Source organism: Trachypithecus francoisi, unplaced genomic scaffold (assembly GCF_009764315.1).
Source record: "Trachypithecus francoisi isolate TF-2019V2 unplaced genomic scaffold, Tfra_2.0 Lachesis_group14, whole genome shotgun sequence".
Classification (NCBI taxonomy): Eukaryota; Metazoa; Chordata; class Mammalia; order Primates; family Cercopithecidae; genus Trachypithecus; species Trachypithecus francoisi.
This window is the reverse complement of record NW_022681459.1, coordinates 33,518,423-33,543,147: the sequence shown is the minus strand read 5'-3', so window position 1 is coordinate 33,543,147 and position 24,725 is coordinate 33,518,423. Positions and strand designations below refer to the sequence as shown.

General features: G+C 46.1%; 1 protein-coding gene across 1 annotated transcript in view; it reads right to left on the bottom strand.

The window, feature by feature from the left end:
* Window positions 1–884: 884 nt before the first annotated feature.
* LOC117096506 (solute carrier family 5 member 4-like) overlaps window positions 885–24,725 on the bottom strand; it is a 30,926-nt gene continuing 7,085 nt past the window's right edge. Inside the window, 5 exon segments of the mRNA XM_033233937.1 lie at window positions 885–1,285; window positions 15,909–15,956; window positions 15,959–16,043; window positions 17,864–18,084; window positions 22,313–22,418. Coding sequence (XP_033089828.1) covers window positions 885–1,285; window positions 15,909–15,956; window positions 15,959–16,043; window positions 17,864–18,084; window positions 22,313–22,412 — 855 coding nt within the window. The 5' untranslated portion in view covers window positions 22,413–22,418.

Genomic DNA, 24,725 nt, shown 5'->3' with positions numbered 1-24,725 from the left:
TGGTGGGTTTCTCAGAGATTGCCTGATTTGGACTTTGGATGACCTAGTATATTAGTCCATTTTGACCCTGCTATAAGAACTTCCCTGAGACTGGGTAATTTATAAAAGAAAGAGGTTTGGCCAGGCACAGTGGCTCACACCTATAATCCCTGCACTTTGGGAGGCTGAGGCAGGTGGATCACCTTAGGTCAGGAGTTCGAGACCAGCCTGGCCAAATGATGAAACCCTGTCTCAACTAAAAACACCAAAAATTAGCTGGGCGTGGTGGCATGCCCCTGTAGTCCCAGCTACTCGGGAGGCTGAAGCAGAATTGCTTGAACCTGGGGCCGGGCGCGGTGGCTCAAGCCTGTAATCCCAGCACTTTGGGAGGCCGAGACGGGCGGATCACGAGGTCAGGAGATCAAGACCATCCTGGCTAACACGGTGAAACCCCGTCTCTACTAAAAATACAAAAAACTAGCCGGGCGAGGTGGCGGGCGCCTGTAGTCCCAGCTACTCGGGAGGCTGAGGCAGAGAATAGCGTAAACCCGGGAGGCGGAGCTCGCAGTGAGCTGAGATCCGGCCACTGCACTCCAGCCTGGGCGACAGAGCGAAACTCCGTCTCAACAAAAAAAAAAAAAAAAAGAATTGCTTGAACCTAGGAAGTGGAGGTTGCAGTGAGCCAAGATCGCACCACTGCATTCCAGCCTGGGGAGCTCCAGCCCAGGCTGTGGCCTGCAGGAGACTCCAGTCGGCACATCTTCTGCACATCCTGGGCCTCCTGCTCTCCCTCTGCTCCATGCAGGGGACCTGTAGCCCCCTTGAGTTCCTTTTTCTTCGGTCCCCTGGAACCCGACTCGGGGAGGGCGGACGGCAGGAAACGTGGGAGGCGAAGGCGAGGCTGCTCAGCGGCGGCTCGGGCTGCCTCCAGCGATGGGGAGTAGCCCTGCGCGCCCGGGGAGGGGAGGCCTGGCGCTGTGACGGCGGCGGGGAGGGCCGTCTTCCCAGCACACGCACACATACGCCCCCGGCCCTCTGCCGCTCCCGCTGCCGCTGCCCACCGACAGCTCACCTCCAGGCGCCACAGCGCCCGGGAACAGCGATCTGGGAACCACGACCACGCACTGGCACACGCAGTGGCCGCCACCGCTCCGCCGAGCGCTGCCTGTAGCACCTGCAACGGTGGTTTGGAACCGCTTCTGGGAGGTCTGGCCAGGAAGGTCTGGGCAGGCCAACGGTCCACCAAGGCGTCCCAGAGGCATCTGCAGCCTGCGCTCTCCCGTTCTGCTCTGGCGCCCATGAGCCCCTGACAGAGTTCAGAGGGTCACTGAAGACTGCCCACCAGTGCTCAAACGCCCGTTGGTGCCAGGCTGCCCGGCCCTTAGGGCCTTGCCTGAGGACACCTCTTTCCTCCCACCGGAAGGAGCAACTGCCCTTTGCCAAACCCAGGCAAAGCTGGGGTCCCAACCTTAAGTGCGCTACCGCCCCCTCCAGGCATTTGACCTCCCCGCGTCCCCATTCTTGAGGAGCCCCGCCCTAGAAGTCTTCCGGGGTGGGAGCACCATCCTCAGGCCAGAGCGGGGCTGCGGGCGCCCCTGGACTTGGCCCTCTCTCTGCCAGGTCTCACTGGCCAATCTTAGCCAAAGCAATCCCCAGCCAGATGTACCCGAGTGAACTGACCTAAGACCTTGGGTTCCTTGTGCCTCTGCATACTTAAAGAACGGGAATCGTGGTCATCAATCTAATAAAGTCCCAGGGGCTGATTAATGCGAGGAACGCAGTAGGACATCAAATCACAAAACATACTTGAGCCTGAACCAGGGACTGTGGCAGATATCGACGACCTTGTAACAAGAATGGGAGTTTGACCTTTGCTGAGTACTTACTATGTGCGTTATAATGTAATCCCCACGACGGCCCTGTAAGCATACTGTGTTACTCACCTTTACTTTAGAGGTGAATACACTGATGCGCAGAGAGGTTCTGTAGCTAGTGGAAGCACACAGAGCTACTAGAGGACCAGAACCCAGAGCCAGCAGGAACTCCGTGCACAGTGCAGTGGGAGCCAGGCATGTGGGACTGCAAGTCTTCTCTGCAGGAGGAGCACTGCACTAACTCAGTTGCTCTGGACAATAGTTCCCTCCTGCATATGGTGAGGGATTTGGAGTGGATGGTGGCCACACACTAGCTCTACTGGAGTGAGGCAAGGGCAGCCCTGAATCCAGGAGGAGTTACTAGGAAGCATGAAGATAAGATTGGAGGTTGAGCACAACTACTAGAAAGTACCTTGGACGGCACCAGGGAAACCAGGCCGAATTCTCCTCTGCCCTAACTTCTCTTTCTAGGTTTCTGTAGACACCACCTCTCCCGGCTCCACTTGGCGTTTCCTTTTCCCCAAGCTGGAGGGTTTGCCTGAGCAGAGCTCACCTGAGCGTCTCCCCTAGGAAGGGAGGAAGGAAGGGAGGGAGGGCAAGAAATGGTCCAAACGACAATTGTAATCCCCAGATATTTGCTCAACGGCTGTCTCACTTGACATCACAAATATTCTCTAGTCATAGGCTTCTGGCACCTGCCATTCCTCAAACCTCAGCTCAGGTTTCTGAATCAACATTTTCACTTGTTTTTTTCATTCTTTCCTTTAGTCATTTGTGTTCTCCTTGCAAGCTGTGCCAATATAGAGTGTCCACTGACACTTACACCTGGGAATAAGTTGAAAGCTGGTAACTTTGCCTGACATTTACTAAGGGGATAAAGGCTCTGCCTGACATCCTGCCCTACGGCCCCTCTGTCTCCACTTATGGTGGGGTGACCTGGCCCCAAGATGCATGACCTGGCATCTGCCCTGACCTGGAGGGCACCAATCTCACTCTCCATCGGCATGGCTCCAGGCCAGTCTCTTGAGCTCACAGGCCACTCCTGATGCCTGGGCATCCCTCTGGTTCCAAGATCTTACTCTGGCCTGGTGTTACAGTTTGAGTAACTGGGTCCTTGATGTGCTTCCTGAGTCTGAGCTCCTGCCTCAGTCACCAGCCTAGAATGCATGTTCCTCCAGAGCTGGGGTCCAGCCTCTTGCTTTATAATAATCATTCATTCCTTCGACAAGTGTTTTGAAGGGAATATTACCTACTGGACAGTGTCCTAGGAGCCGAAGATATAGGAAGGAAAAAACCAGACCAAAATCCCTGCCTTTGTAGAATTGACATTCTAGTGGAGAAAGAGAGACAGTAAGATAAGACAATAAGGAAGAAGATATGTTAGTATGTCTGTTTATGAAAAGTGCCATGGTGAACAAAAACGCAGGAAAGAGGATTGAGACTGGCAGCGTGGGGCTGCAATTTGGAATAGGGAGGTCAGGGAAAGACACACTAAGGTGACTTCTCAGCAAAGACACAAAGAAGGTAAGTAAGAAAGACAGGCGAATAGTGTTCCATGGAGAGGATCAGCAAGAGCAGAGGCTCTGAGACAGGAGTGTGCCTAGCATTTTCAAGGAACAGTGTGGAAGCCAATGTGGTGGGGCAGAGTGGGCAAGGAAAAAAGGAATCGGACCCAAGGTCAAAGGTAGGTGGGACCATGTGGGGCCTCAGCACTGGGAGGACACAGGAAACAGGAACAATGGGAGGCTACTGGGTACAGCAGTGCCATGATCTGATGTATTTTAACAGGATCACTCTGGCTGCAGACTGGAGAATCCTTAGCGGAGGAAAGAGTATGAGCAGAAATACCAGTTAGGAGACTCTACCACAATAAGCACATTTGGTGGCCAAGCCAGGTTATAAGCAGAAGAGAGGATGAGAATTGGCTAGAGTAATCATTGTGCTTCTTATCAATTCGAATAAAGTGCATTGGCCAAGTCCCAGGATGTGGAAAACACTTGATTCCCATGAACACATCTACCTTCTAAGAGATGTAATAGAGACCTAGAAAGCAACGTGCTCAAGTTGCATCTCCAGGAAGTGATGAAAGATCCATGTTTTCCCAGGTCTGTATGGCTCAAATTATTATCTTGTTTCCATAATCCTGTTTCCTTAGCAGTCTTTTCTCCCAAACCCTCTGCCTACACACAGAAGTCAGTCTCCAAAACCCAGCTCAGAGGTTGAGAGATGGTGCTCGCTTCCTTTCTGGGGATTTTGGGGCTCCATGGTCCATCTGGCTGCCTGTCAACAGGACACTCCATCCCTTGGAACAGGATCCTGACCCTGGGAAGCTAACCAGGTCTCTCTGCTGTCTGCTCTCCTTCCTCATTGGGCTGACACACCCTGCCACCCAGAGCTGCTCAGATCTGCCCTCCAGAGCTGCCTCCTCCCAGCAACTGGGTCCAGTTTTTAATACCCTTTTCCCAATTTGACTGTTATCCATGCCTGCCTCTACTCTAACTCCTAACAGCAGCAAGGTCTTACCTTACTTTCTTCTTTAAAACAAAACAAACTACACATACACACGCAAACATATATACATACATATATATATATATACATACATATATAAATATATATACACACATACATATATATATATACACACATATGGTTGGTGAAAAAGTAATTGCAATTTTTGTCACTGAAAGTAGTGGCCAAAACCGCAATTACTTTTGCACCAAACTAATATATAGTATTGAAACTGGCAGGGTGGAGATGCAATTATGTGCCATGGTTTCACATATTTTCACACACACCATCTTTGCAGACATCTTCCATGTTATTTCTCATTCGTGCCTATATGGAAATGCTTCTTTCAACCAAGTAGTTGGTAGCCTATTTTTTTCTTGAAGTACATTATTTGTTTTCATTTCTTTGCTTTTTTTAAAATGGTAAGTTATGAATGATGGCTCTAAAAAAGACTAGCTGAATGAATCTAAGTTACAGATCCCTTTTCATAAGGCATGTTTTTTAAGCCATAAAGTTATGTTTCAACATCAGATGTGTTCTAGTGACACAACTTGAGTAATAACAATAGCTACTATTTATTAAACACTTACCTACTCTATGCCAGACGCCTTGGTATGCATCATCTTAATCTTCACATCTGCCTGGAAAATTGGTGTTAGGATCCCAGTTTTGCAAATTAAGAGACTGAGGTCCAGCTTGATGAAATGGTGTACCTAATGATACTTGGCAGAGGCAGTGAGGTGGCCCAAACCCAGTCCTGTCTGACCCGAAATTCCTGCATTTGTCTCTGCTCCACTTGCCTTTCCTTGACGATGCCTTTATAGAGCTGAACAGACAGCCTTAATGAGGCAAAGAACATTGCTGAACGTCCAGATCAGCAAGAAGTGAAATGAGCTGGCCAGGGCACTCCACTGGATTAAAGAGAATCTGGATCTTTTGGTTTATCAGGGAGGAGAGTGTCTGGCCTGGAGAGTCTGTGACTAAATCCTTCAAGAGTCAACGGCAAGCCTAGGGCAGTCCAGCAGAACACGGAGCCTCCTCTATCCATACTCCTCATGTGGTTTGAGCACTGTGGAAGACTGATTCAGGTCAGTGGGACACGTCCTGAATGATCACAGAGGAGACATTTCGCTTGTAATTGGGTGATCTCCAGAAAAACACAGACTGGCAACAGGGATAAAAATCCCCTCTCATTTAGAGGCTTCAAAAACAATCAGATTATTAACAAAGGGGACCAGGATGGACAAGAGGCACAGTTTTAGAACAGAGCCTTAGATGAACAACAGGCTTAGGAAGCCTCTGTTCCTATCCTCTCCAAACATATGAGTCCTTCTTTACCCTTTAGGGACAGTGGTGCCAGTGGTGCGCTTTGGAGTCGGGCAGCCCTGGCCTCAAGTTCTGGCTTATTAAGTATTAGTGGTGCAACTTTGAGTAAGTCACTTAACTTCCTGAGCTTCACTTTCTCCATCTGTAAAATGGGGACAATAATGGCTCCTCTTTCATAGGGTTATTATGAAGATTCAATAATGACAACAGCTAACGCATAGTGCACATTCACCTGTGCCAGACACTGTTATAAACATTTTATATGTAATTATCTCCCTCGTTAAGTAAGATAATGCATATAAAGTTCCTAACACAGTACTGGGTACTTATTAGGCATGTGATAAATAATTATATTACTGCTAAAGATGACAAGATCAGTGCCTGCTGAGGTTCCCACTTCATGACTTGATTCATGAGGTTTTCACACATTTTTTTTCTTAGGCTCCACCAGTCAGTCTTCCTATAGCTTTTACCCGGCTTTAACCTGTAGCAGGAGTCCACAGTGCTCCCTCTCACCCATGGCAGTTCTCTCCCAGAGACAGTTCCTAGGCACCCTCCTCACTCTCCACCTCTAGCCAAGTCTTCCCGTGTGGGACAAATGCCCCCATACTTCCCCTGGCCATGAGTCCAGAGTCTGCTCATGGCTCTCCTCAAAAACATTACCCAGAACCAACCACGAAACTCTCCACCTGGGCCAGGAAGCATGTAGAGTAGGGCCGCCCCTCTGTGCTCAGACCTCTGGATGGCTGTCCCCACTGTTTTTACAGTCCAGGTTTACCCACATTTTGCTAGCAGCCGCATCACCTCTTTGGCTTATAGGAAGCTCCTGGTTCTCCAAGAGCCCTAGGTTTGTTTTCTATGGGGATGTTGTTGCTGACCCTTCAAATGAACAACAAGCCACATCTCTCTAACATTACTTATAAACTGTTTAATTTGGAGGCCTCTGAATAGGATTGAAACATTTAACCTTTGACCACGTTCTGATGTTGCAGCCTGTTGAAGGCATCCTGCGTGGTGAGTCTGTTGTCACTCATATTCACCATCTCTCTCAGTTAATGCCATTGCCATTACACAATCAGATTTTCTTTCTCGTCCTAAAGCGTTAGTCAGAATGTTAAATGGGAGAATGACAAAGGCACAGCCCTGTGACTGCCCACACTGGGGATCATCTGCCCCCTCAGGTCCTACAATGAAACCTACTGAAAATTGCTCCCAACTTCCACATTCTGCAGTCCTCATTTCTGTGTCTTGCACCCCCCAAAATCAAGAAAAGTCTTGCTAAACTACATGCTGAAACCTTGATACATGCTATGTCCTAATTTCTCTGTCAGATGAATAATTCCATGAATAAGGGTGATTGTCACTGGGCTGCCTCTTGGTGAACACACCCACTGCTAGGGAGCTCTGCTCTCTGTGTGATCACACGTCGTTTGTACAATCAGCTCTCCTCAAATGCTGCTGACGATAAATACCCGAATCCCCTATTGCTGAAGTCACCGTTTTAGGCTCTCAGGAAACCTGAACTCTGCTGCATCCCCTGCCACCTAACCCTTCCCTTCACTCATCTCCCAAAGATCCTTCAGGTGCTCTTTCTGGATCCCAGCTACAGTGTCTTGCTGTCTTGACAGGTACTTACTCTGGCCCTGGAGACATAGGCTCACTGAAAGCATCTAGGTGCCCTCTAACAGTCTCCTCGTCTTTCATTTTATGCTTGTTCCACTATACTGTTTTCTGGTCATTCTCTACCAGTACATCCTGTGTGTCTCTGTGACAGACCTGGAGATGAGGAAGTTTTGCATTCTTTTCAACATCCATCCATGCTTTCTCCTAATGCACCACACGAAGTCCCCTTTGTGGTCCATGGCATTATCCCAGCGCTTCAGCTCATTCTGGGATTGAGCATCTGCAGGGTCCAACAGCTTCCTGCTACCTCCATTCCAGATCCTGACTTCCAGTTTCTCTCCATGGTCCTAAATATGTTTCGTATATTGTATTGAAATATAACAGACAGTTCAGTGAATTTTCCCAAAGTGAACACACTCATGTAATCAGCATCAAGAACCAGAACATTACCACCACTTAAAAGTCACGTTGCTGTCCGGTCACTCACCTTCCCAAGGGTAACCACCATGCTGGCCGCTAACACTGTAGATTGGGTTTTGCCTCTTCTTGGGCTTGATATAAATGGAATCTCTGTCTGTCCTCTTCGTGTCTGGCTTCTTTCACTCAACATTGTGAAATTCACCCATATTGTTGTATATGATTGTAGATCTTTTATTCTCATTGCCGTATGGTTGCCTTAACCTTTTAAAAATCTGACGTCATCACAAAGATCCGAGTGTATGGTTTTCTCTCCACCCACCTCCAACCTGGCTGGTTATGGTCTACTTGTATTTATTCCTGTCTATCTATTCTTACAGTTCTCCATGCTATCCTTCATTTACCCTACCAAACTGACCTTTCCAAATCATGTCACCGCCCCCTCCAGCTCAATGCATTCAATGGCTCCCTATTACCTCTGGGGTACAAACTCCCATGCCTGGTATTATAAGCCATTTACAATGTGGCTGCAATGTTTCCAGCTTTAGCAACCAACTCTCTCTCCCCGCACCTTATGTATATTCTAACTACTTAGAATATATTAGCTGGCCCATAAACATGGACCCCTTTTCTGCCTCCATACCTTTGCTCATGCTATTCCTTCAGCTTGGAACGCTCTTCCCACTTTCTCCCACTGACAAAATCCTTTGAAACTCAGGTCAAATGTCACCACCTTTGTGATACCTCCTCCAGTCACTCCAGCAGAAATAATTGCTACCTTTTCTCAGCATCCATAGTAAGGCTTGGTTCATGCTGAGACTTAATACTAATTACTTCTTTAAAAGTTAATCACCACATTTCACCATTCTAACACAGACTTCTTATTCACCTCTGGAATCAGGATGCACTTTGCCATTGACGGTATCTTGTAGTTGGATTTTTTTTTTTTTTTTTTTTTTTTTTTTTAGATGGAGTCTCTCTCTGTAGACCAAGCTGGAGTGCAGTGGTGGGATCTTGGTTCACTGCAAGTTCCGCCTCCCAGGTTCACGCCACTCTCCTGCCTCAGCTTCCCCAGTAGCTGGGACTACAGGAGCCCGCCACCATGCCCAGCTAATTTTTTTTATTTTTATTTTTTTTAAGTAGAGATGAGGTTTCACTGTGTTAGCCAGGATGGTCTTGATCTCCTGACCTCGCGATCCACCCGCCTCGTGATCCACATGCCTCGGCTTCCCAAAGTGCTGGAATTACAGGCGTGAGCCACCAAACCTGGCCGGAAGTATTTTATTTTCTTTCTGGTTGATACATAAAATAATGGTGCTTAAGATTCAGTGAAACATAATATTTCATTTTTATCTCAGTATATTCTAGGAAAGCTTGTCACACTGCATTGTACAGTTAGTTGTCTACAATTTTGTGTTCCTTTTCATGTGTGAGACCATAGACACACTACAAAGCCAGCAATCTGTTGAATGAAGAGATGTGTACCATGCACCAGTACCTGAACATTTACTAGGTCACGGGAGGCGGCGTGGCAGGGAAGACCTCTGAGTGTGGTTTTTCATGAGGTTCCTCACAAGGTTGAAAGAGTTACCCTTTCCTCCTGAGGTGCTGAGGCCTAGGAGACAGTGGTGGAGGGCTGGAAAGAGCCACAGAAGTCTCTCTTCCTTGTGGCTGGCTGTCACGTCAGTTTGCATCAGGGCAGGGGAGGAGAAGTTACATAGGATTAGTTTAATGCCCAATCCTTGATCAGCAAAGCAAGCTTCATTCAATTATAACATCATTCCTATTGGGTAAATAGGATTTGCTTCTCCGGGATCTGATTTATGGCCTGGTTTTCAGAAGCATGCTGTGATAGAAAGCAGTAGCATCCTGTTGTGCCAATCTTATCCCAAGCCTCTCTTTTTGAGTAACAACAGTGAGTCTTTTTTTTTTTTGAGACAGAGTCTTGCTCTGTTGCCTAGACTGGAGTGCAGTGGCACAATCTCTGCTCACTGCAATCTCCGCCTGCAGAGTTCACACCGTTCCCCTGCCTCAACCTCCCAAGTAGCTGGGACTACAGGTGTATACCACCACGGCCGGCTAATTTTTTGTATTTTTTAGTTGAGATGGTGTTTCACCGTGTTAGCCAGGATGGTACCTCGATCTCCTGACCTTGTGATCCACCCACCTTGGCCTCCCAAAGTGCTGGGATTATAGACATGAGTCACAACAACAGTGAGCCTTCTCATTTGCTTTTTCCTAAAGAAATCAATTATTTCTCCTGCCCCCACCACCACTCTGTTTTTTTTTTGTTTTTTTTTTTTTTTTTTTGAGATGGAGTCTCGCTCTGTCGCCTGGGCTGGAGTGCAGTGGCCGGATCTCAGCTCACAGCAAGCTCCGCCTCCCGGGTTTATGCCATTCTCCTGCCTCAACCTCCCGAGTAGCTGGGACTACAGGCGCCCGCCACCTGGCCCGGCTAGTTTTTTTTGTATTTTTTTGTTTTTTTTTTAGTAGAGATGGGGTTTCACCATGTTAGCCAGGATGGTCTCAATCTCCTGACCTCGTGATCCACCCGTCTCGGCCTCCCAAAGTGCTGGGATTACAGGCTTGAGCCACCGCACCGGGCCCACTCTATGTTATATTAAATAACAAAGGACACAGATAGGCTGGCATCTGACTCTAGTGGTATTTCAGTTACCTTTTGCCCATTTCTTAATATTTCAGACTTTCAAATTTCGTAGGTGGTTTAGGTAAAAGCCAGTATGTTTGTCTTAGTCCATGTGGGCTGCTATAGCAAAATACCTTAGACTGGGTAATTTACAAACAGAAATTTATTGCTCGCAGTTCTGGAGGCTGGAAACTTCAAGAGCAAGGCACCAGCAGATTTGATGCCTGGCGAGGACCTGCTCCTTGTAGATGGCACCTTCTGTGTTCTTACATGGAGGGCAAGACTCCCTCAAGCCTCCTTCATAAGGGCACTAATCCCATTCAAGAGGACGGAGCCCCCATGACCCAATCAGGAGCCACGTCTTAATACCACTGCACTGAGGATTCGGTTTTAACACTATTTTTTATTTTTTTATTTTTATTTATTTATTTATTTCTGAGACAGAGCCTTGCTCTATCGCCCAGGCTGGAGTGCAGTGGCATGATCTCGGCTCACTGCAACCTCTGCCTCCTGGGATCAAGTGATTCTCCTGCCTCAGCCTCCTGGGTAGCTGGGATTACAGGCACACACCACCACACTGGGCTAATTTTTCGTATTTTTGGTAGAGACGGGGTTTCACCATGTTGGTCAGGCTGGTCTCAAACTCCTGACCTGATGGTCCACCACCTTGGCCTCCCAAAGTGCTGGGATTACAGGCATGAACCATTGTGCCCTGCTGGTTTTAATACAAATTTTAGAGGGACATAAACACTGGGACCGCAGCAGCGTCCTATCGATTTTTCACATGCTTCTGAAATTTGGAATTACAACATAGTCAAATGCTTTGGGATGATCCACTTTATATGATGAATGATATACTCTCATATGTTGTGCAAGAGACTGCACTATCCTGCCTACACAAGACCCTGTGAATTCAGAAGGATCTGTGGCTGTGTTTAAAGGACTGGTTGAGGCGGAAGTTTGCTCCTGGGTTCATCAGGATTACTGAACAAGGTAACAGTTTTATAAGATTTCCTCCAGTTTCAGGTTGGCTTTATCAAGAATCATTACATTTATCAGGTATTCCTTTTTGTTGGGTGGTTTTCCTGGGTATTTCAAGGGCATGGGGATTGCCAGACCTATGAGCATGATAAAGTTCAATTGCGTGGCCATCTGGACTTCCTTTGGGGAGTTTCTTTGATTGATATCTTTATTTTGTCAGGATCCAGGAAAACGTTTAATTCTTTCATATGATGTTCATTATCTTTTAGCAAATTAGATGCCTCTGGGAATTTTCTAAATTCCACCTTCTCCTTCAGAAAATGGATACCATCGCTTGCAATGTGAAAAACACAATAAAAAGTTTCCTTCTGCCAAGAGTAGCAAACTGGCTAATAGGTCTAAGGATAAGGAATAACTGAGGGGGGGGCGCAAAAACAGATTTATTTTTCACTTCATACCCTTCTATACTGTTTGAATTGTCTTTTACCATAGCATATATTTCTTTTTTTTTAAAAAAAAAAAGGCTCTTTGCCTTTTCTTTTATTGCTTTTGTTTCCATTTTTCTCCTTTTTTTCTTTTCCTTTTGTGAAGTTTGTGCAAAGGATGATAAATTCATTTAAAAAAAAATCTCCAACAACAAAACAGCAACCAACCCACCATATTTGGTTTCTGTATTTACTATTGATTTTTGTGTTTCAGTTTTCTTTTTATCTCTGCTCTGGTCTTTCTCAATATTAGATTTACTCTTATGATAGAAATAAAATTATAAAAAAAACGATGTCAGCATCTCTAACCTTTGGGAGGGGGAGCTGTTAGGAACGCTTTAGAGAATCTGAGTAGAGGGGTGGGGGTGGTGGCTCACACCTGTAATCCCAGCACTTTGGGAGGCTGAGGTGGGCAGATCACCTGAGGTTAGGAGTTTGAGACCAGCTTGGCCAACATGGCAAAACCACATCACTACTAAAAATACAAAAATTAGCTGAGCATAGTGGCATGCACCTGTAGTTCCAGGTACTCAGGAGGCTGAGGCAGGAGAATCACTTGAACCTGGGAGGTGGAGGCTGCAGTGAGCCGAGATCACACCATTGCAATCCAGCGTGGGTGACAAAGTGAGACTCTGTCTCAAAAAAAAAAAAAAGAAAAAAGGAAAGAAAAGAAAAAAAACCCCACCTATTTCCTTCAATGGATTGTGGGATTAAATAGTATATGTGGATCACTTCACATAATAATGCCCTAATCCCCTTTTTCTTTTTTTGAGACAAGTCTTGCTCTGTCACCGAGGCTGGAGTACAGTAGCGTGATCTTGGCTCACCGCAACATCTGCTTCCCGGGTCCCGGGTTCAAGCGACTCTCCTGCCTCAGCCTCCCAAGTAGCTGGGATTACAGGCACCCACCACCACACCTGGCCAATTTTTTTGTATTTTTAGTAGAGACAGAGTTTCGCCATGTTGGCCAGGCTGGTCTTGAACTCCTGGCCTCAGGTAATCCGCCCACCTCGGCCTCCCATAGTTTTAGGATTACAGGCGTAAGTCACCATGCCCCGCCCCTCCTGGAGACTTGCTGCTCACTTCCCGCAAACCTGGCCTGAGGTGATTTGGAAATGGGGCCTCTTCCTTGGAGAAGAGAAGAGAGGCTTGCTGTGGGCTTTGGGCAGCTCCCTCGGCTCTCCAGCTGCCATGTGCTTGTCTGCATAATGAGGCTGTTAGGTGGCATCTGATGCTTTCTCCCATGGCTGATGCTCTCTTCGTCCATGAACTCTGGGATTGAATTAGGAGTGGGGATTGCCATTTTGCAATTTCTGAGGAGTCCTTTTTTTTTTTTTTTTTTTTGAGACAGAGTCCCGCTCTGTCACCCAGGCTGGAGTACAGTGACATGATCATGGCTCACTGTAGCATTGACCTCCTAGGCTCACTGTAGCGTTGACCTCCTCCCACCTCAACCTCCTGCATAGCTGGGACTACAGGCACGCACCTGGCCAATTTTTCATTTTTTTATAGAGATGGAGTTTCACCATGTTGCCCAAGCTGGTCTCGAACTCATGGGCTCAAGCAATCCTCCTACCTTGGCCCCCTAAAGTGCTGGGATTATAGGCGTGAGCCACCTCGCCTGGCCATCTGGGGAGTTTTGAATCATCAAAGGTCTAGAGTTGGTGCCCCAAATCTCTGGAATCCTTTTAGAGCGTGTGCTGCGATGGGCTGTGACCCCAAGGTCAGTCAGTCCTGCCAGGTGCGAACAGGTGAGCAACACCTGCTCCTTCTCAGGCCACCCATTCGCTCCACCTGTTAAGAGTCTTCGTTCCTGGATCCAGTGCCCTCTTCCCTCCCAGCACTCTGCCAAGTCTGCTGGGCTCATGACCTTTCTCCCTTCCACATTGGCCCCAGCACAGGCATGAGGGTCATCAGGGCCCTCATCTCCATGTCTGTCTCCTTGGGGCTTGGAATTGAGCCATGTGCATACACTCGGGGCCTGGCGGTTCCCACACTGCGGCGGGGCTCGCATGTCCCTGCCTCCCAGCTTAGCATCCACGGTATGTGGGGCAGCGAGTGCCCAGATCTGACGACGTCCCTGCCCCTGTCCACCTCTGCCTTCTGATCAGCTTTCTGCCTTGGCCCGTCCTCCTCCTTGTCCATCTTCCAGTTGACTTGAGCCTTGGCAGCAACCACCACCCCCACAAGGTGACCAGCCATTGTGTTTCTGCCACGTACCAGGCACTGTGCTGAGTGCTTTCTGCGTGTTATTCTTAACACCCCATGAGGTAGGTAGTAGTCACACCGTTTTACAGATGAGGAAACTGAGGCACAGAGAGGTGAGATAACCTGACCACATAGCAAATCAGGAGTGGTGCTGGAGGGTTGATTAGCAGGAGCATTGTTTAGCAATTGCGTCTCACAGATCTGGCCCCTCTATTCCCAAAACACAACCCTAAGTATCTCATCCCTGTAGCCCCCTTGCACTGACCAATGGGACAGGGGCTCTCTTGGGACGTGGCCTAGCAAGAACATTTGAGCAAAGAGAGGGAGTGGACCCCATCCTCTGGGAAAACAGCAAAAGAAGACATTCTTCCAGGAACACAGAACTCAAGAGATTGACAACAACAGCAATGGGAAGTTAGGTCCTGAGTGCAGTCACATTTAGCCTACTATCTTTCACCTGCATCTAACAAGAGGTGTCGCTTGTGATGGTCAGTTGGGTGACTGTCCCATGTGTCATGATGCCTCACCTCTGTGGCAGTTGCACAATACCTTGTTGGTTTTTGTTTTTGCTTAAACAACATTATGACAACAGACAGGGAGGCTTGATAAAGAATCACCCAGAAAAATAACACCTCAGCACATTAGCTTCTTTTCATTCCTTCCTAATCCTTTTCTATAGAGAAATGTCTTTTTTGTAAAACTATGGTAGTTGTTGAGACATTATTTTTCAAGTTTCTTTTTACACTTAGTATCCTAACCTCAGTATTTTCCCAAGTTTTGAGATAGTCTTCAGTCTCCTGTTTTCATTTTTCCATAAAGGAGGTGCACAATAATTTCTTTGGCTATTCCCCACTAGTTAGATACCTACACTTTTTTTTGAAGAGATGGGATCTCACTTTGTCACCCAAGCTGTAGTGCCATGATGCAATCATAGTTCACTGTAGCCTTGAACTCCTGGGCTCAAGCAATCCTCCCGCCTCCCAAGCAGCTGAGACTATAGGAACACACCATCATGCCTAGCTACTTTATCTTATTATTTAGAGATGGGATCTTGCTGTATTGCTCAGGCTGGTCTCAAAGTCCTGGGCCTCAAGCGATTCTCCTGCCTCAGCCTCCCAAGTAGGTGAGATTACAGGCATGAATATTCTTTACCCTTAGAAAGAATATTACAAAGCTGCAATAAGAAGGATGCTGGTCCCTTGATGTTCACTTAACAATATTTCAGTGAAATCAACTGATGCCCAGTTGAGAAAACATGACGTGGATTTAGTGTTATCTGATGGATTACCCCGATAAAAATGATTCCTCGGTAAGTCAAGAAAGATTTGGTTATATTTTCTTCACTTTTCATAATAAAGGAAGTTGAGTTCAACACTAGCAGTTACTCTCAGCTGACTCAGAAATTTACATATCCCCAAACAGCCTGATTCCAAAGCAGTGAAAACTGATTCAGTTCTCCAGTTTTCTCAGAGGGACCAAGACCTTCTCAGTCAGAGATATCACCAAACTCAGACAGTACAGCTCACTCGACTCAAATTAACCCAATCCTACCTCATCCTGCAGTGTCGTTTTGCCATATTCTCTGGACTTCCTTAAATCTAAGCAACTCATGAAGACGGAACTCACAGACTCAAATGTCTATGAGACAGGCAGATGGTATGAAAAGGATAAAGGAACAGAGCGTTCAATATGCCACATTTTCCTGCCTTTCACCGCTGTGCAGGCTGTGCCCTCCACCTGGAATTCTGCTTTTACTTCCATCCAGAATGGATTTTCTCAAGGCTTTATGACATTTTAAGAACACTTCTCAGAATACAAGCATAAAAAAAAGAGAGAACATACGGATTCAGGGCTTACCTGTGTACAGGACGCGGCTGATCATCCCTGGCATCACCATGAGGAAATGGGCAGCAGCTTCAGGTAAGCACACATGATGCAAGCGGCCTTCACGTGAGACATGTCCTTGCCACTCAGGCAGCGCTGCACGATGACCTGCCGGGAGAACATGACACACTCATGAAATAATCAGGGGATGATTTCCAAGGCAGTGAGTGTCTCCAGAGTTTAATGTTGCCATAAGAAATGATGTGGACCAGTATACCAAAGAGCTATCTGCACTCCTATGTTCACTGCAGCACTATTCACAATAGCCAGCATGTGGAATCAGCCTGAGTGTCCATCAGCGGATGAGTGGATTAGGAAAATGTGCATAATACACAATGCAAAACCATTCAGCCACACACAACAATGAAGGGCTGTCATTTGCAGCAACATGGATGGAACTGGAGGTCATTACGCTAAGTGAAATAAGCCAGGCACAGAAAAACAAATATCACACATTCTCACTCACTCTCACTTCCTGAGGCCTAGCTCAGGAAGATACTGAAGGCTTGGATTTGCCCCAAAAGACGGAATAAACTAAGAAAGAAGACAACTGGTGATACTGGAAAAAGGAGAAATAACCTGAGTAGGGCAAAAATGAATTCCCAAAGATGACAGTGAAGGGGTCACTGGATAAGTTAGTTGGGCACCAGAGGGAGTGCTGCCAGACTGTGAGAGGGCAAAAGACTCTAGGAGAACCTTTCATTCAATGAGTAATAATTAGCAAGAAAATTCAAGATGAAAAATTAAGAATTGGCCAGGTGCGGTGGCTCACACCTGTAAGTGCAGCACTTTGGGAGGCCGAGACAGAAGGATTGCTGGAGTCCGGGAGTTTGAGACTAGCCTAGACAACATAGTGAGACCCTGTCTCTATTCAAAAAATAATGTTTTTTTAAAAAGAAAGAAAACAAGACTTAAAATTATTAATTCCAGGAACAAAAAAAAAAAATGCTAAGGAAAAGTCAGGGAATGTACATCACATGGTTCATGTGAATTACATTCGGGTAGTCACAAAAATGGTGGCACCGAATGCTGATCTCTCCAAAATTGTGATCGACAGCTATTGGGAGGATTGGGGAACAGATGTGCTTGCATGGGGCTGGGAAGGGAAAGTTGAAAGACAGCTAAACTCTCATCCTTCATCATAGGGAAGCCAACAATAAAATCCTAAAACCAACAGGGAGCAACACAAGCATTTATCTGAATCACTTGGGGATCAAGTTAATGAGCAGATTCCAATTCAAAGGGTCTAGATAGGGTTACAGGGTCTGAGAGCATTTACTCCTAGTGAGCTCCAAGGTGATGTCCATGTTGATGGCTCACAGACTGCACACTGAACACAAGGATTTAGGGAACAGAAATAAATGCCAAAACACTTACTTAAAAGAGCTGAAAGCATTTGCCTCTGAAGGACAAGAAATAGGGTAGAAAGCAGGGTACCGTGCAGCTGTTTTTAAATAGCAAGCTTTGTAGAAGTGTTTGACTCTTTAAGCTGGGTGTGGTGGCTCATCCCTGTAATCCCAGCACTTTGAGACGCCGAGGTGGGCAGATCACCTGAGGTCAGGTGTTTGAGACCAGCCTGGCCAACATCATGGTGAAACCCTGTCTCTACTGAAAATACAAAAGTTGGCCGGGCGTGGTGGTGCACACCTGTAATCCCAGCTACTCGGGAGGCTGAGGCAGGAGAATCACCTGAACCCGGGAGGTGGAGGTTGCAGTTAGTTGAGATCATGCCACTGCACTCCAGCCTGTGTGACAGAGTGAGACTCCACCTAAAAAAACACAAAAAACAAAAATGAAGAAGTGTTTGACTCTTTAAACGATGTGTGTGCAAAATAGAAACTAAATGTTTTTCTATGAGACAAGAACAACAAACACATGTACACACACAGACACACACACAGACACACACACACACACACACACTTCACCTGATTTGTGCACCAGTACCACAAAGCTGTAATGGGCATTCCAAATATAATTCCGGGCCATGGAATGTCCCCAGTGACAGGATCTCGGAAGATGTGGAAGGAGTCCTCCCGAGGTGTGTAGCAGCTGGCACTGATTGTCAAGTTGTCCCCCTCGACTACGGACGGGATGGCATTCATGTACTTCTCGGTAAAGCTCTCGTAACCTCCAACTTCGTTAAATGCTAAAAAGGCATCAGAGTAAAATGAGGTGTCTTACTGAAATCTAAGATGTCCAATGTTTATGATGACTCCTTTTTGGTGGAGGTACACAAGCACCTCCCATCAGCCCAGTCCAATCCTCAGTGACCCTCTCCCAGATCCATGTCTTTCTGGTACCTCCACTGGCACTGCCTATGCTACCAGATTGACTTTCACGAAGTACAGAAAGCAAATAACTCTGACTTGTCTTCCTATATTGCTCTTTGAAATTTTGAGTTAGTGTCTCTTTTAAGGTAAAAACGAAGCTGTTATCCAACAGGCCGACACTGATATCTCAGAACCATTTAGAGCATAAGCAAACTGGAAGGTGAACTAACAAAGTGAGCCCCATGAAATTATCCATCAGAAAGCCCCAGCTCCTCTGAAAAGATCAGGAGGCAAAGGCCTCTCTTCTTGACCCAGAGCTTGGCTCTTTTGATCTTACTTGCAATCTGGTTTTCTGGTGCAACACTATATTTTGCCTGTTACAATAAAAAAAATTGGAAAGATAAGAAGCAGAAATTGGGGGTGGCAGGTTAGACGTGACAAGGGAAAGTGATGAGACTCAGCCTGTTCGGGTCTGGAAAGGCTAGTCAGGTACAGAAGAGAATTGTGATTGCTCTCAAAAAGCTGAGCCCAGGCATCTGGGGTAGCTTAGTATAGCTTTAAATGATGAAAAATTCATCAGGGTATTATACAATTGTAGGGTTAACATTAATCTATCTCATTATTTAGCTGAAGGACTACTATGTGCCAAACACTGTGCTAGGATCATGTGCAAAATAAATGTGCAAGGCAGGAACTTAGCCGAGTGAAGGATACAGACAATACAAGGAAGTTGCTTTGATTAGATAAATATGGATTGTAACAAAAATACATAGGAGACTCTAAGAGATGAGAGTCCCCTTCTTCATCCTAAAGATGGCAGAATTGAGGTTTAGAGACCTAATGCCAGGGAGTGCATCACTGAGGCCAGAAACCAAGGCACCATGAACAGGAACAGCACAGAAGTTCTGGATAACTGAATAGAAAGTACACAAAGAATTGGTGCTAACAACTAGCCTCCGGAGTGGCACTGTGCAACAGAGACATTCTGCAGTGATAGAACTGTCCTGTGTCCATGCCGTCCAGTATGGCTAGTTTTCCTATGCAAAGATAAATACCATAATAAGAGAAAACAAATATTGTCAAGCCGTAAATTAGGTCAATATTGCTTGATGGCAATGAACTGAACGATACTAATAAGTGAGCATTATTAAGAAAACTCCAACCTATATTTGTGTATTGTCACAATGCAATAGATTTCCATCCAAAATAGTCATAATGAGGTTACGGATGTTTTGGATGAAAATCCACTATAATACATTGTTAGAATACACAAACACAGGTTGTGTATTCTATGTCTGTGTATGATTCAGTTGAACTAATATTCAGTTCTCAAATTTTTTCCTACTATTTAATCCTTCATTTCATAAAAATTCTGTGTAAATGAAAGGTTTCTAGACTTTGAATCTAATGTACAAAATACTTCTGTAAAATTATCAACCCGCTGCTACTGATTTTGTCTGTCCTTCACACAAAGAAATTAAGGTTAAATGAGATAACTTACCTAAGCAATAATTCTTTTTTTTTTTTTTTTTTTTTTTTGAGACGGAGTCTTGCTCTGTCGCCCGGGCTGGAGTGCAGTGGCTGGATCGCAGCTCACTGCAAGCTCCGCCTCCTGGGTTTACGCCATTCTCCTGCCTCAGCCTCCCAACTAGCTGGGACTACAGGTGCCCACCACCTCGCCTGGCTAGTTTTTCGTATTTTTTAGTAGAGACGGGGTTTCACCATGTTAGCCAGGATGGTCTCGATCTCCTGACCTTGTGATCTGCCCATCTCGGCCTCCCAAAGTGCTGGGATTACAGGCTTGAGCCACCGCGCCCAGCCAGCAATAATTTTTAAAAGACAGTAATGTTCTTTTCCCCACCATCCATTTCCTTATGCTGAGATAATAAAGCAAGAAAGAAGTCAGGCAGTTATTTCAGTGATGGGGATTATATAAATGACGGGAAAGTGTGACCAGATGGAACTGGAAGGCATCCCAATAAGGAGCAGACAGACTGAACAGAAACAAGTCCCGTGACTTCTGGCTGCTGGGCACTGCACGCAGGGTCATCACTTACCAAACCCCATGAGAATAAAAGAGCCAATCAGGCCGGGCGCGGTGGCTCAAGCCTGTAATCCCAGCACTTTGGGAGGCCGAGACGGGCGGATCACGAGGTCAGGAGATCGAGACCATCCTGGCTAACACGGTGAAACCCCGTCTCTACTAAAAATACAAAAAAAAAAAAAACTAGCCGGGCGAGGTGGCGGGCGCCTGTAGTCCCAGCTACTTGGGAGGCTGAGGCAGGAGAATGGCGTAAACCCGGGAGGCGGAGCTTGCAGTGAGCTGAGATCTGGCCACTGCACTCCAGTCCTGGCGACAGAGCGAGACTCCGCCTCAAAAAAAAAAAAAAAAAAAGAGCCAATCAGCATGATGATGGTCTGGAGGGTGTCTGTGTAAATCACCGAGGCCAACCCCTCTGGTGAGAGAAAGAAAAGAACCAGGGCATTTTATCCATGTGTCCCATGTATTTGCCTTCACCACTGGGTTCTCCTCCACCCAGAACCTGGAAATGACCCAGTAGAAGACATCAAAAGCTCCTAGGTGAGCCACAAGCTTGTCCTGACATCATGATCTCCTCAGCACTGGTTCTCCTAATTCCCTTGCTTTGCCCTGATTCAAAGTTTCTGTGAATTACAGTGAAGTTTCATCTTTGTGTCAGTTTTTGAATATTAAGCAGGGGAAAAGGCAGCACTTTAATACTATGAAAGTTTCTCTTAACAATCCCTCAATTTACACCCATTCAGCACAGTGCACTTGCTCTAAAATATCTAGCGAAACCACTTTTGCTCTAGTGTTGGAATGTATTATTGCTGCATTAATTCAGTACCAGATATAGTTACTGTGTTTTGTCTTTTGCTGTAGTGTTGAACAACAACAACAAAAACCCAAACCCAACTTCTTTTTCAAGTCTAGACTAACTACGCTGTCAGACTAGTCACCAGCACCTGCAACAAGATATTCCCTTTATGAGAGTGTCATGAGAAAATAAGATGAATCTTGAACACAGGAGACTCATGCCCTTATCGCTCCCTTATTCTGAAACACATGCTCTGTGGAAGTTGTCTGTACCAAAATAAAGACACTTACGTTAAATCCTAACAAAATGGGGCTGGGAGGCCATGCAGGTAGGGCCCTCATACACCTATGCCGGTAACAGGAACTGTTGGAAGACATTATCATGAAGACTGTCTCCTAGCAACAGCCAGTACCACCAATAAACAAACACCAGCATCTGCAAGAAGCAGGTGAAACAATCACCTTTGTTTCAAAACAGCTTATATGGACTTCTGCTCTCTGTCTTTAAAAGTCTCCCCTTTGCCCCAACCCCCTTGGAAGTCCTATGGTCTGCCACGGGACATATGCTGTTTGCAATCCCTCACTATTCCCGAAGAAACTCCTCATTTTGGAGAGTTGGTCTCTCTGTCACTTATTTTAGGTTGACAGCTCAAATGCACCGAAATGGCCCCAAACTGTTTTGACTGTTGTAGCTGGTATTCTTCCTTACGTCTTCCAACTCAGCTGGTACACTTGAATTCTTATGTTGGTATGCGTGGGCAGCGCATCAACATACCTGGTTCACGAGGGCCTGCTTGGACTACTGTCACACGCCATCTCCCGCCAGCAACCCACTGCTCCAGTTCTCCTCTCTCAACTGTACCATTCACGGCCAAGGCCATGCCCTGGCATCCTGTGTTCATTTGAACCTCACCTTTCATTTGCTAGTCTCCTGTCTGAGCTGCTATTTCCTCCCAACCGTCTTTGGGGATGATATGCTGAATTCTAAGTGCCAGTCTGGGTACCAAACACATAGCTGAACCAAATGACCTGTTTCCTACCCCATCCCCCACATAATTCCCTTCCATCAAGATACTCACTTCTAATACGGAGGATTCTGTGTTCTACGCTCTAGTTGTGTTTCTGGTGCTGTGCTTGACTCTCATAGTGGGAATGAAATGGTGCCTTTACCTCGGCAGCGACAAGGCTAACACTGAGAATGCTAATTGCAGGCTGGGGTGGGATCAGCAAAAGACAGTCTGAGTGAGCAAAATATACAACATACTCACCAGTGATGGTGTCAACAGCAGTCATAGCCAAGAGGATGAAGATTGCCAGGTAAAGGTCCAATCCCAAGGCCAGCTTGATGAAGATAGCGCCAGCAAACATGTCTGACTAAAAAGGAACAGTCAGGCTGAGAAAGAAACATGCATTTGAGGCCACTGGTTTCTCTGCCCCAATGTCCACTCTTCTTAACCCTTCTTTTTCTGATAGACTCCTACTTATCTTTCAAGACTCCACTGAGATGGCCCCAGAGTAATACCTTCCATAAAGGCTCAAAAATGATTTTCACTGTCTTCACTATCTTCTATATTCTCATAGAAGTTAGTTCTTTGCTCAGTTGAGGTGCTTATTAAATGAGGTGACATGTCCTGAGAACTTTTTCTGTACCATGAGGCTTAGAGAGTCTGAGTAATTGCTTATAGGAAGCTCCTCGACTGTGATGGAGTATTTAAAAATATATCTTCTCCTCGAGCCCAGGAGTTTGAGGCTGCAGTGAGCGGTAATTGGATAGAAAGTATGTACCAAGCGGCCGGGCGCGGTGGCTCAAGCCTGTAATCCCAGCACTTTGGGAGACTGAGGCGGGCGGATCACGAGATCAGGAGATCGAGACCATCCTGGCTAACACGGTGAAACCCCGTCTCTACTAAAAATACAAAAAATGGGCCGGGCACGGTGGCCGGGGGCTTGTAGTCCCAGCTACTCGGAGGCTGAGGCAGGAGAATGGCATGAACCCGGGAGGCAGAGCTTGCAGTGAGCCGAGATCGCACCACTGCACTCCAGCCTGGGTAACAGAGCGAGACTCCGTCTCAAAAAAAAAAAAAAAAAAAAAAAAAAGAAAGAAAGTATGTACCAAAATAGAATACAACCAAAGAACATTGTTTCATATATATTCCAAATATATATGTGCTACAATGATTGAAAATTGGTTTGTATTGGGGGGTCAGTTATGATTATTTTTGAAATTGAAGGGAAAATGTAGAATTAATTTAGATTATGCAGACTGTGCTGTAAAAGCATGATGCTGGCTGGAATTCAATTAATTACATGTGTCTCTGACCCTCCTAGGGCCCTTAGGTCTAACCATAAAAAAGGGAGATTATGATCAACTTAGAAATCTCTCTAAGGCAAACATATTTCAGTGGGAAGTACATTTTCCTATCTACAAGGTTTGGCTCAGCATAATTAACATGAATAATTCAGGACAATTTCCTGCTAGTTATTATATGTGTGTGTATATGTATAAAAAACTAGTAAGATACATGTTCTTAAAATTAGTATTCTTGTTTGCCAATGAGGATTTTTATAATTATCTGTTCGTTTTAATTTTCCTAAAATTATTAACAGAACTGAGTCCGCTTTTAAGAGACGAATTGGGTAACATTTTTTTCTCTGTTCTGGAAAAACTTAAGCTGCCCATGGATCATCTCTGCCTTGAAACCTTGACAGAATCCACCCTTACCCTTCTCCATGTCACCAAACTACCTGTCAGGTAGGCATTATTGTCATCATTTTGCATCTGAGAAAACGGAGGCTTAGGGAATTTGTCCTGGATCAACCAGATAGAAAGTGGTAAGCTCAGGATTTAAACCTGTGTGGTGTGACTCAGAAGCTTACATGGTTAAGCACTTTGTTTTACTGCTATCATGGAATTTTACTGAGTGAAATATGTGGGGAACACTTAGAGAAGTATAGACAAATTATTCTAGGAAGATGGTGAATGTGGCAGCATGGTTTGTGAACTTCCATGACTCTCTACATTAGACAGAGCAAGTTTATGGCAAAACCAACAAAATTAGATGACCGGGTATTTCCATGAAGCCCAAAAGGCAAGACGGCAGGTGCAAATCAACCTCAGCCACAAGACCTGCATGACAGCAAGATCTGGGAGGAGGCAGAGAGAAACAGTAGCTTATCTGAAGAAACTTCGACATCCCCACAGAGCCACCAGCTGACGGCTGAGAAGCACAGTGGGACAATTTCACAACTATAGCAGAGCATAGAAGAGGTTTTGCTTTAATAACCAGTGGGCAACTATAAAAGCTACTTGGTAAATTCCAAAAGGGTTCAGAGTCGGGGGCGGAGCAAGATGGCCGAATAGGAGCAGCTCCAGTCTCCAACTCCCAGCGCGAGCGACACAGAAGACCGGTGATTTCTGCGTTTTCAACTGAGGTACTGGGGTCATCTCGCTAGGGAGTGCCGGACAATCGGTGCTGGTCAGCTGCTGCAGCCTGACCAGCGTGAGCTGAAGCAGGGCGAGGCATCGCCTCACCTGGAAGCGCAAGGGGGAAAGGAATCCCTTTTTCCTAGCCAGGGGAACTGAGACACACAACACCTGGAAAATCGGGTAACTCCCACCCCAATACTGCGCTTTAAGGAAACAGGCACACCAGGAGAATATATCCCACACCTGGCCGGGAG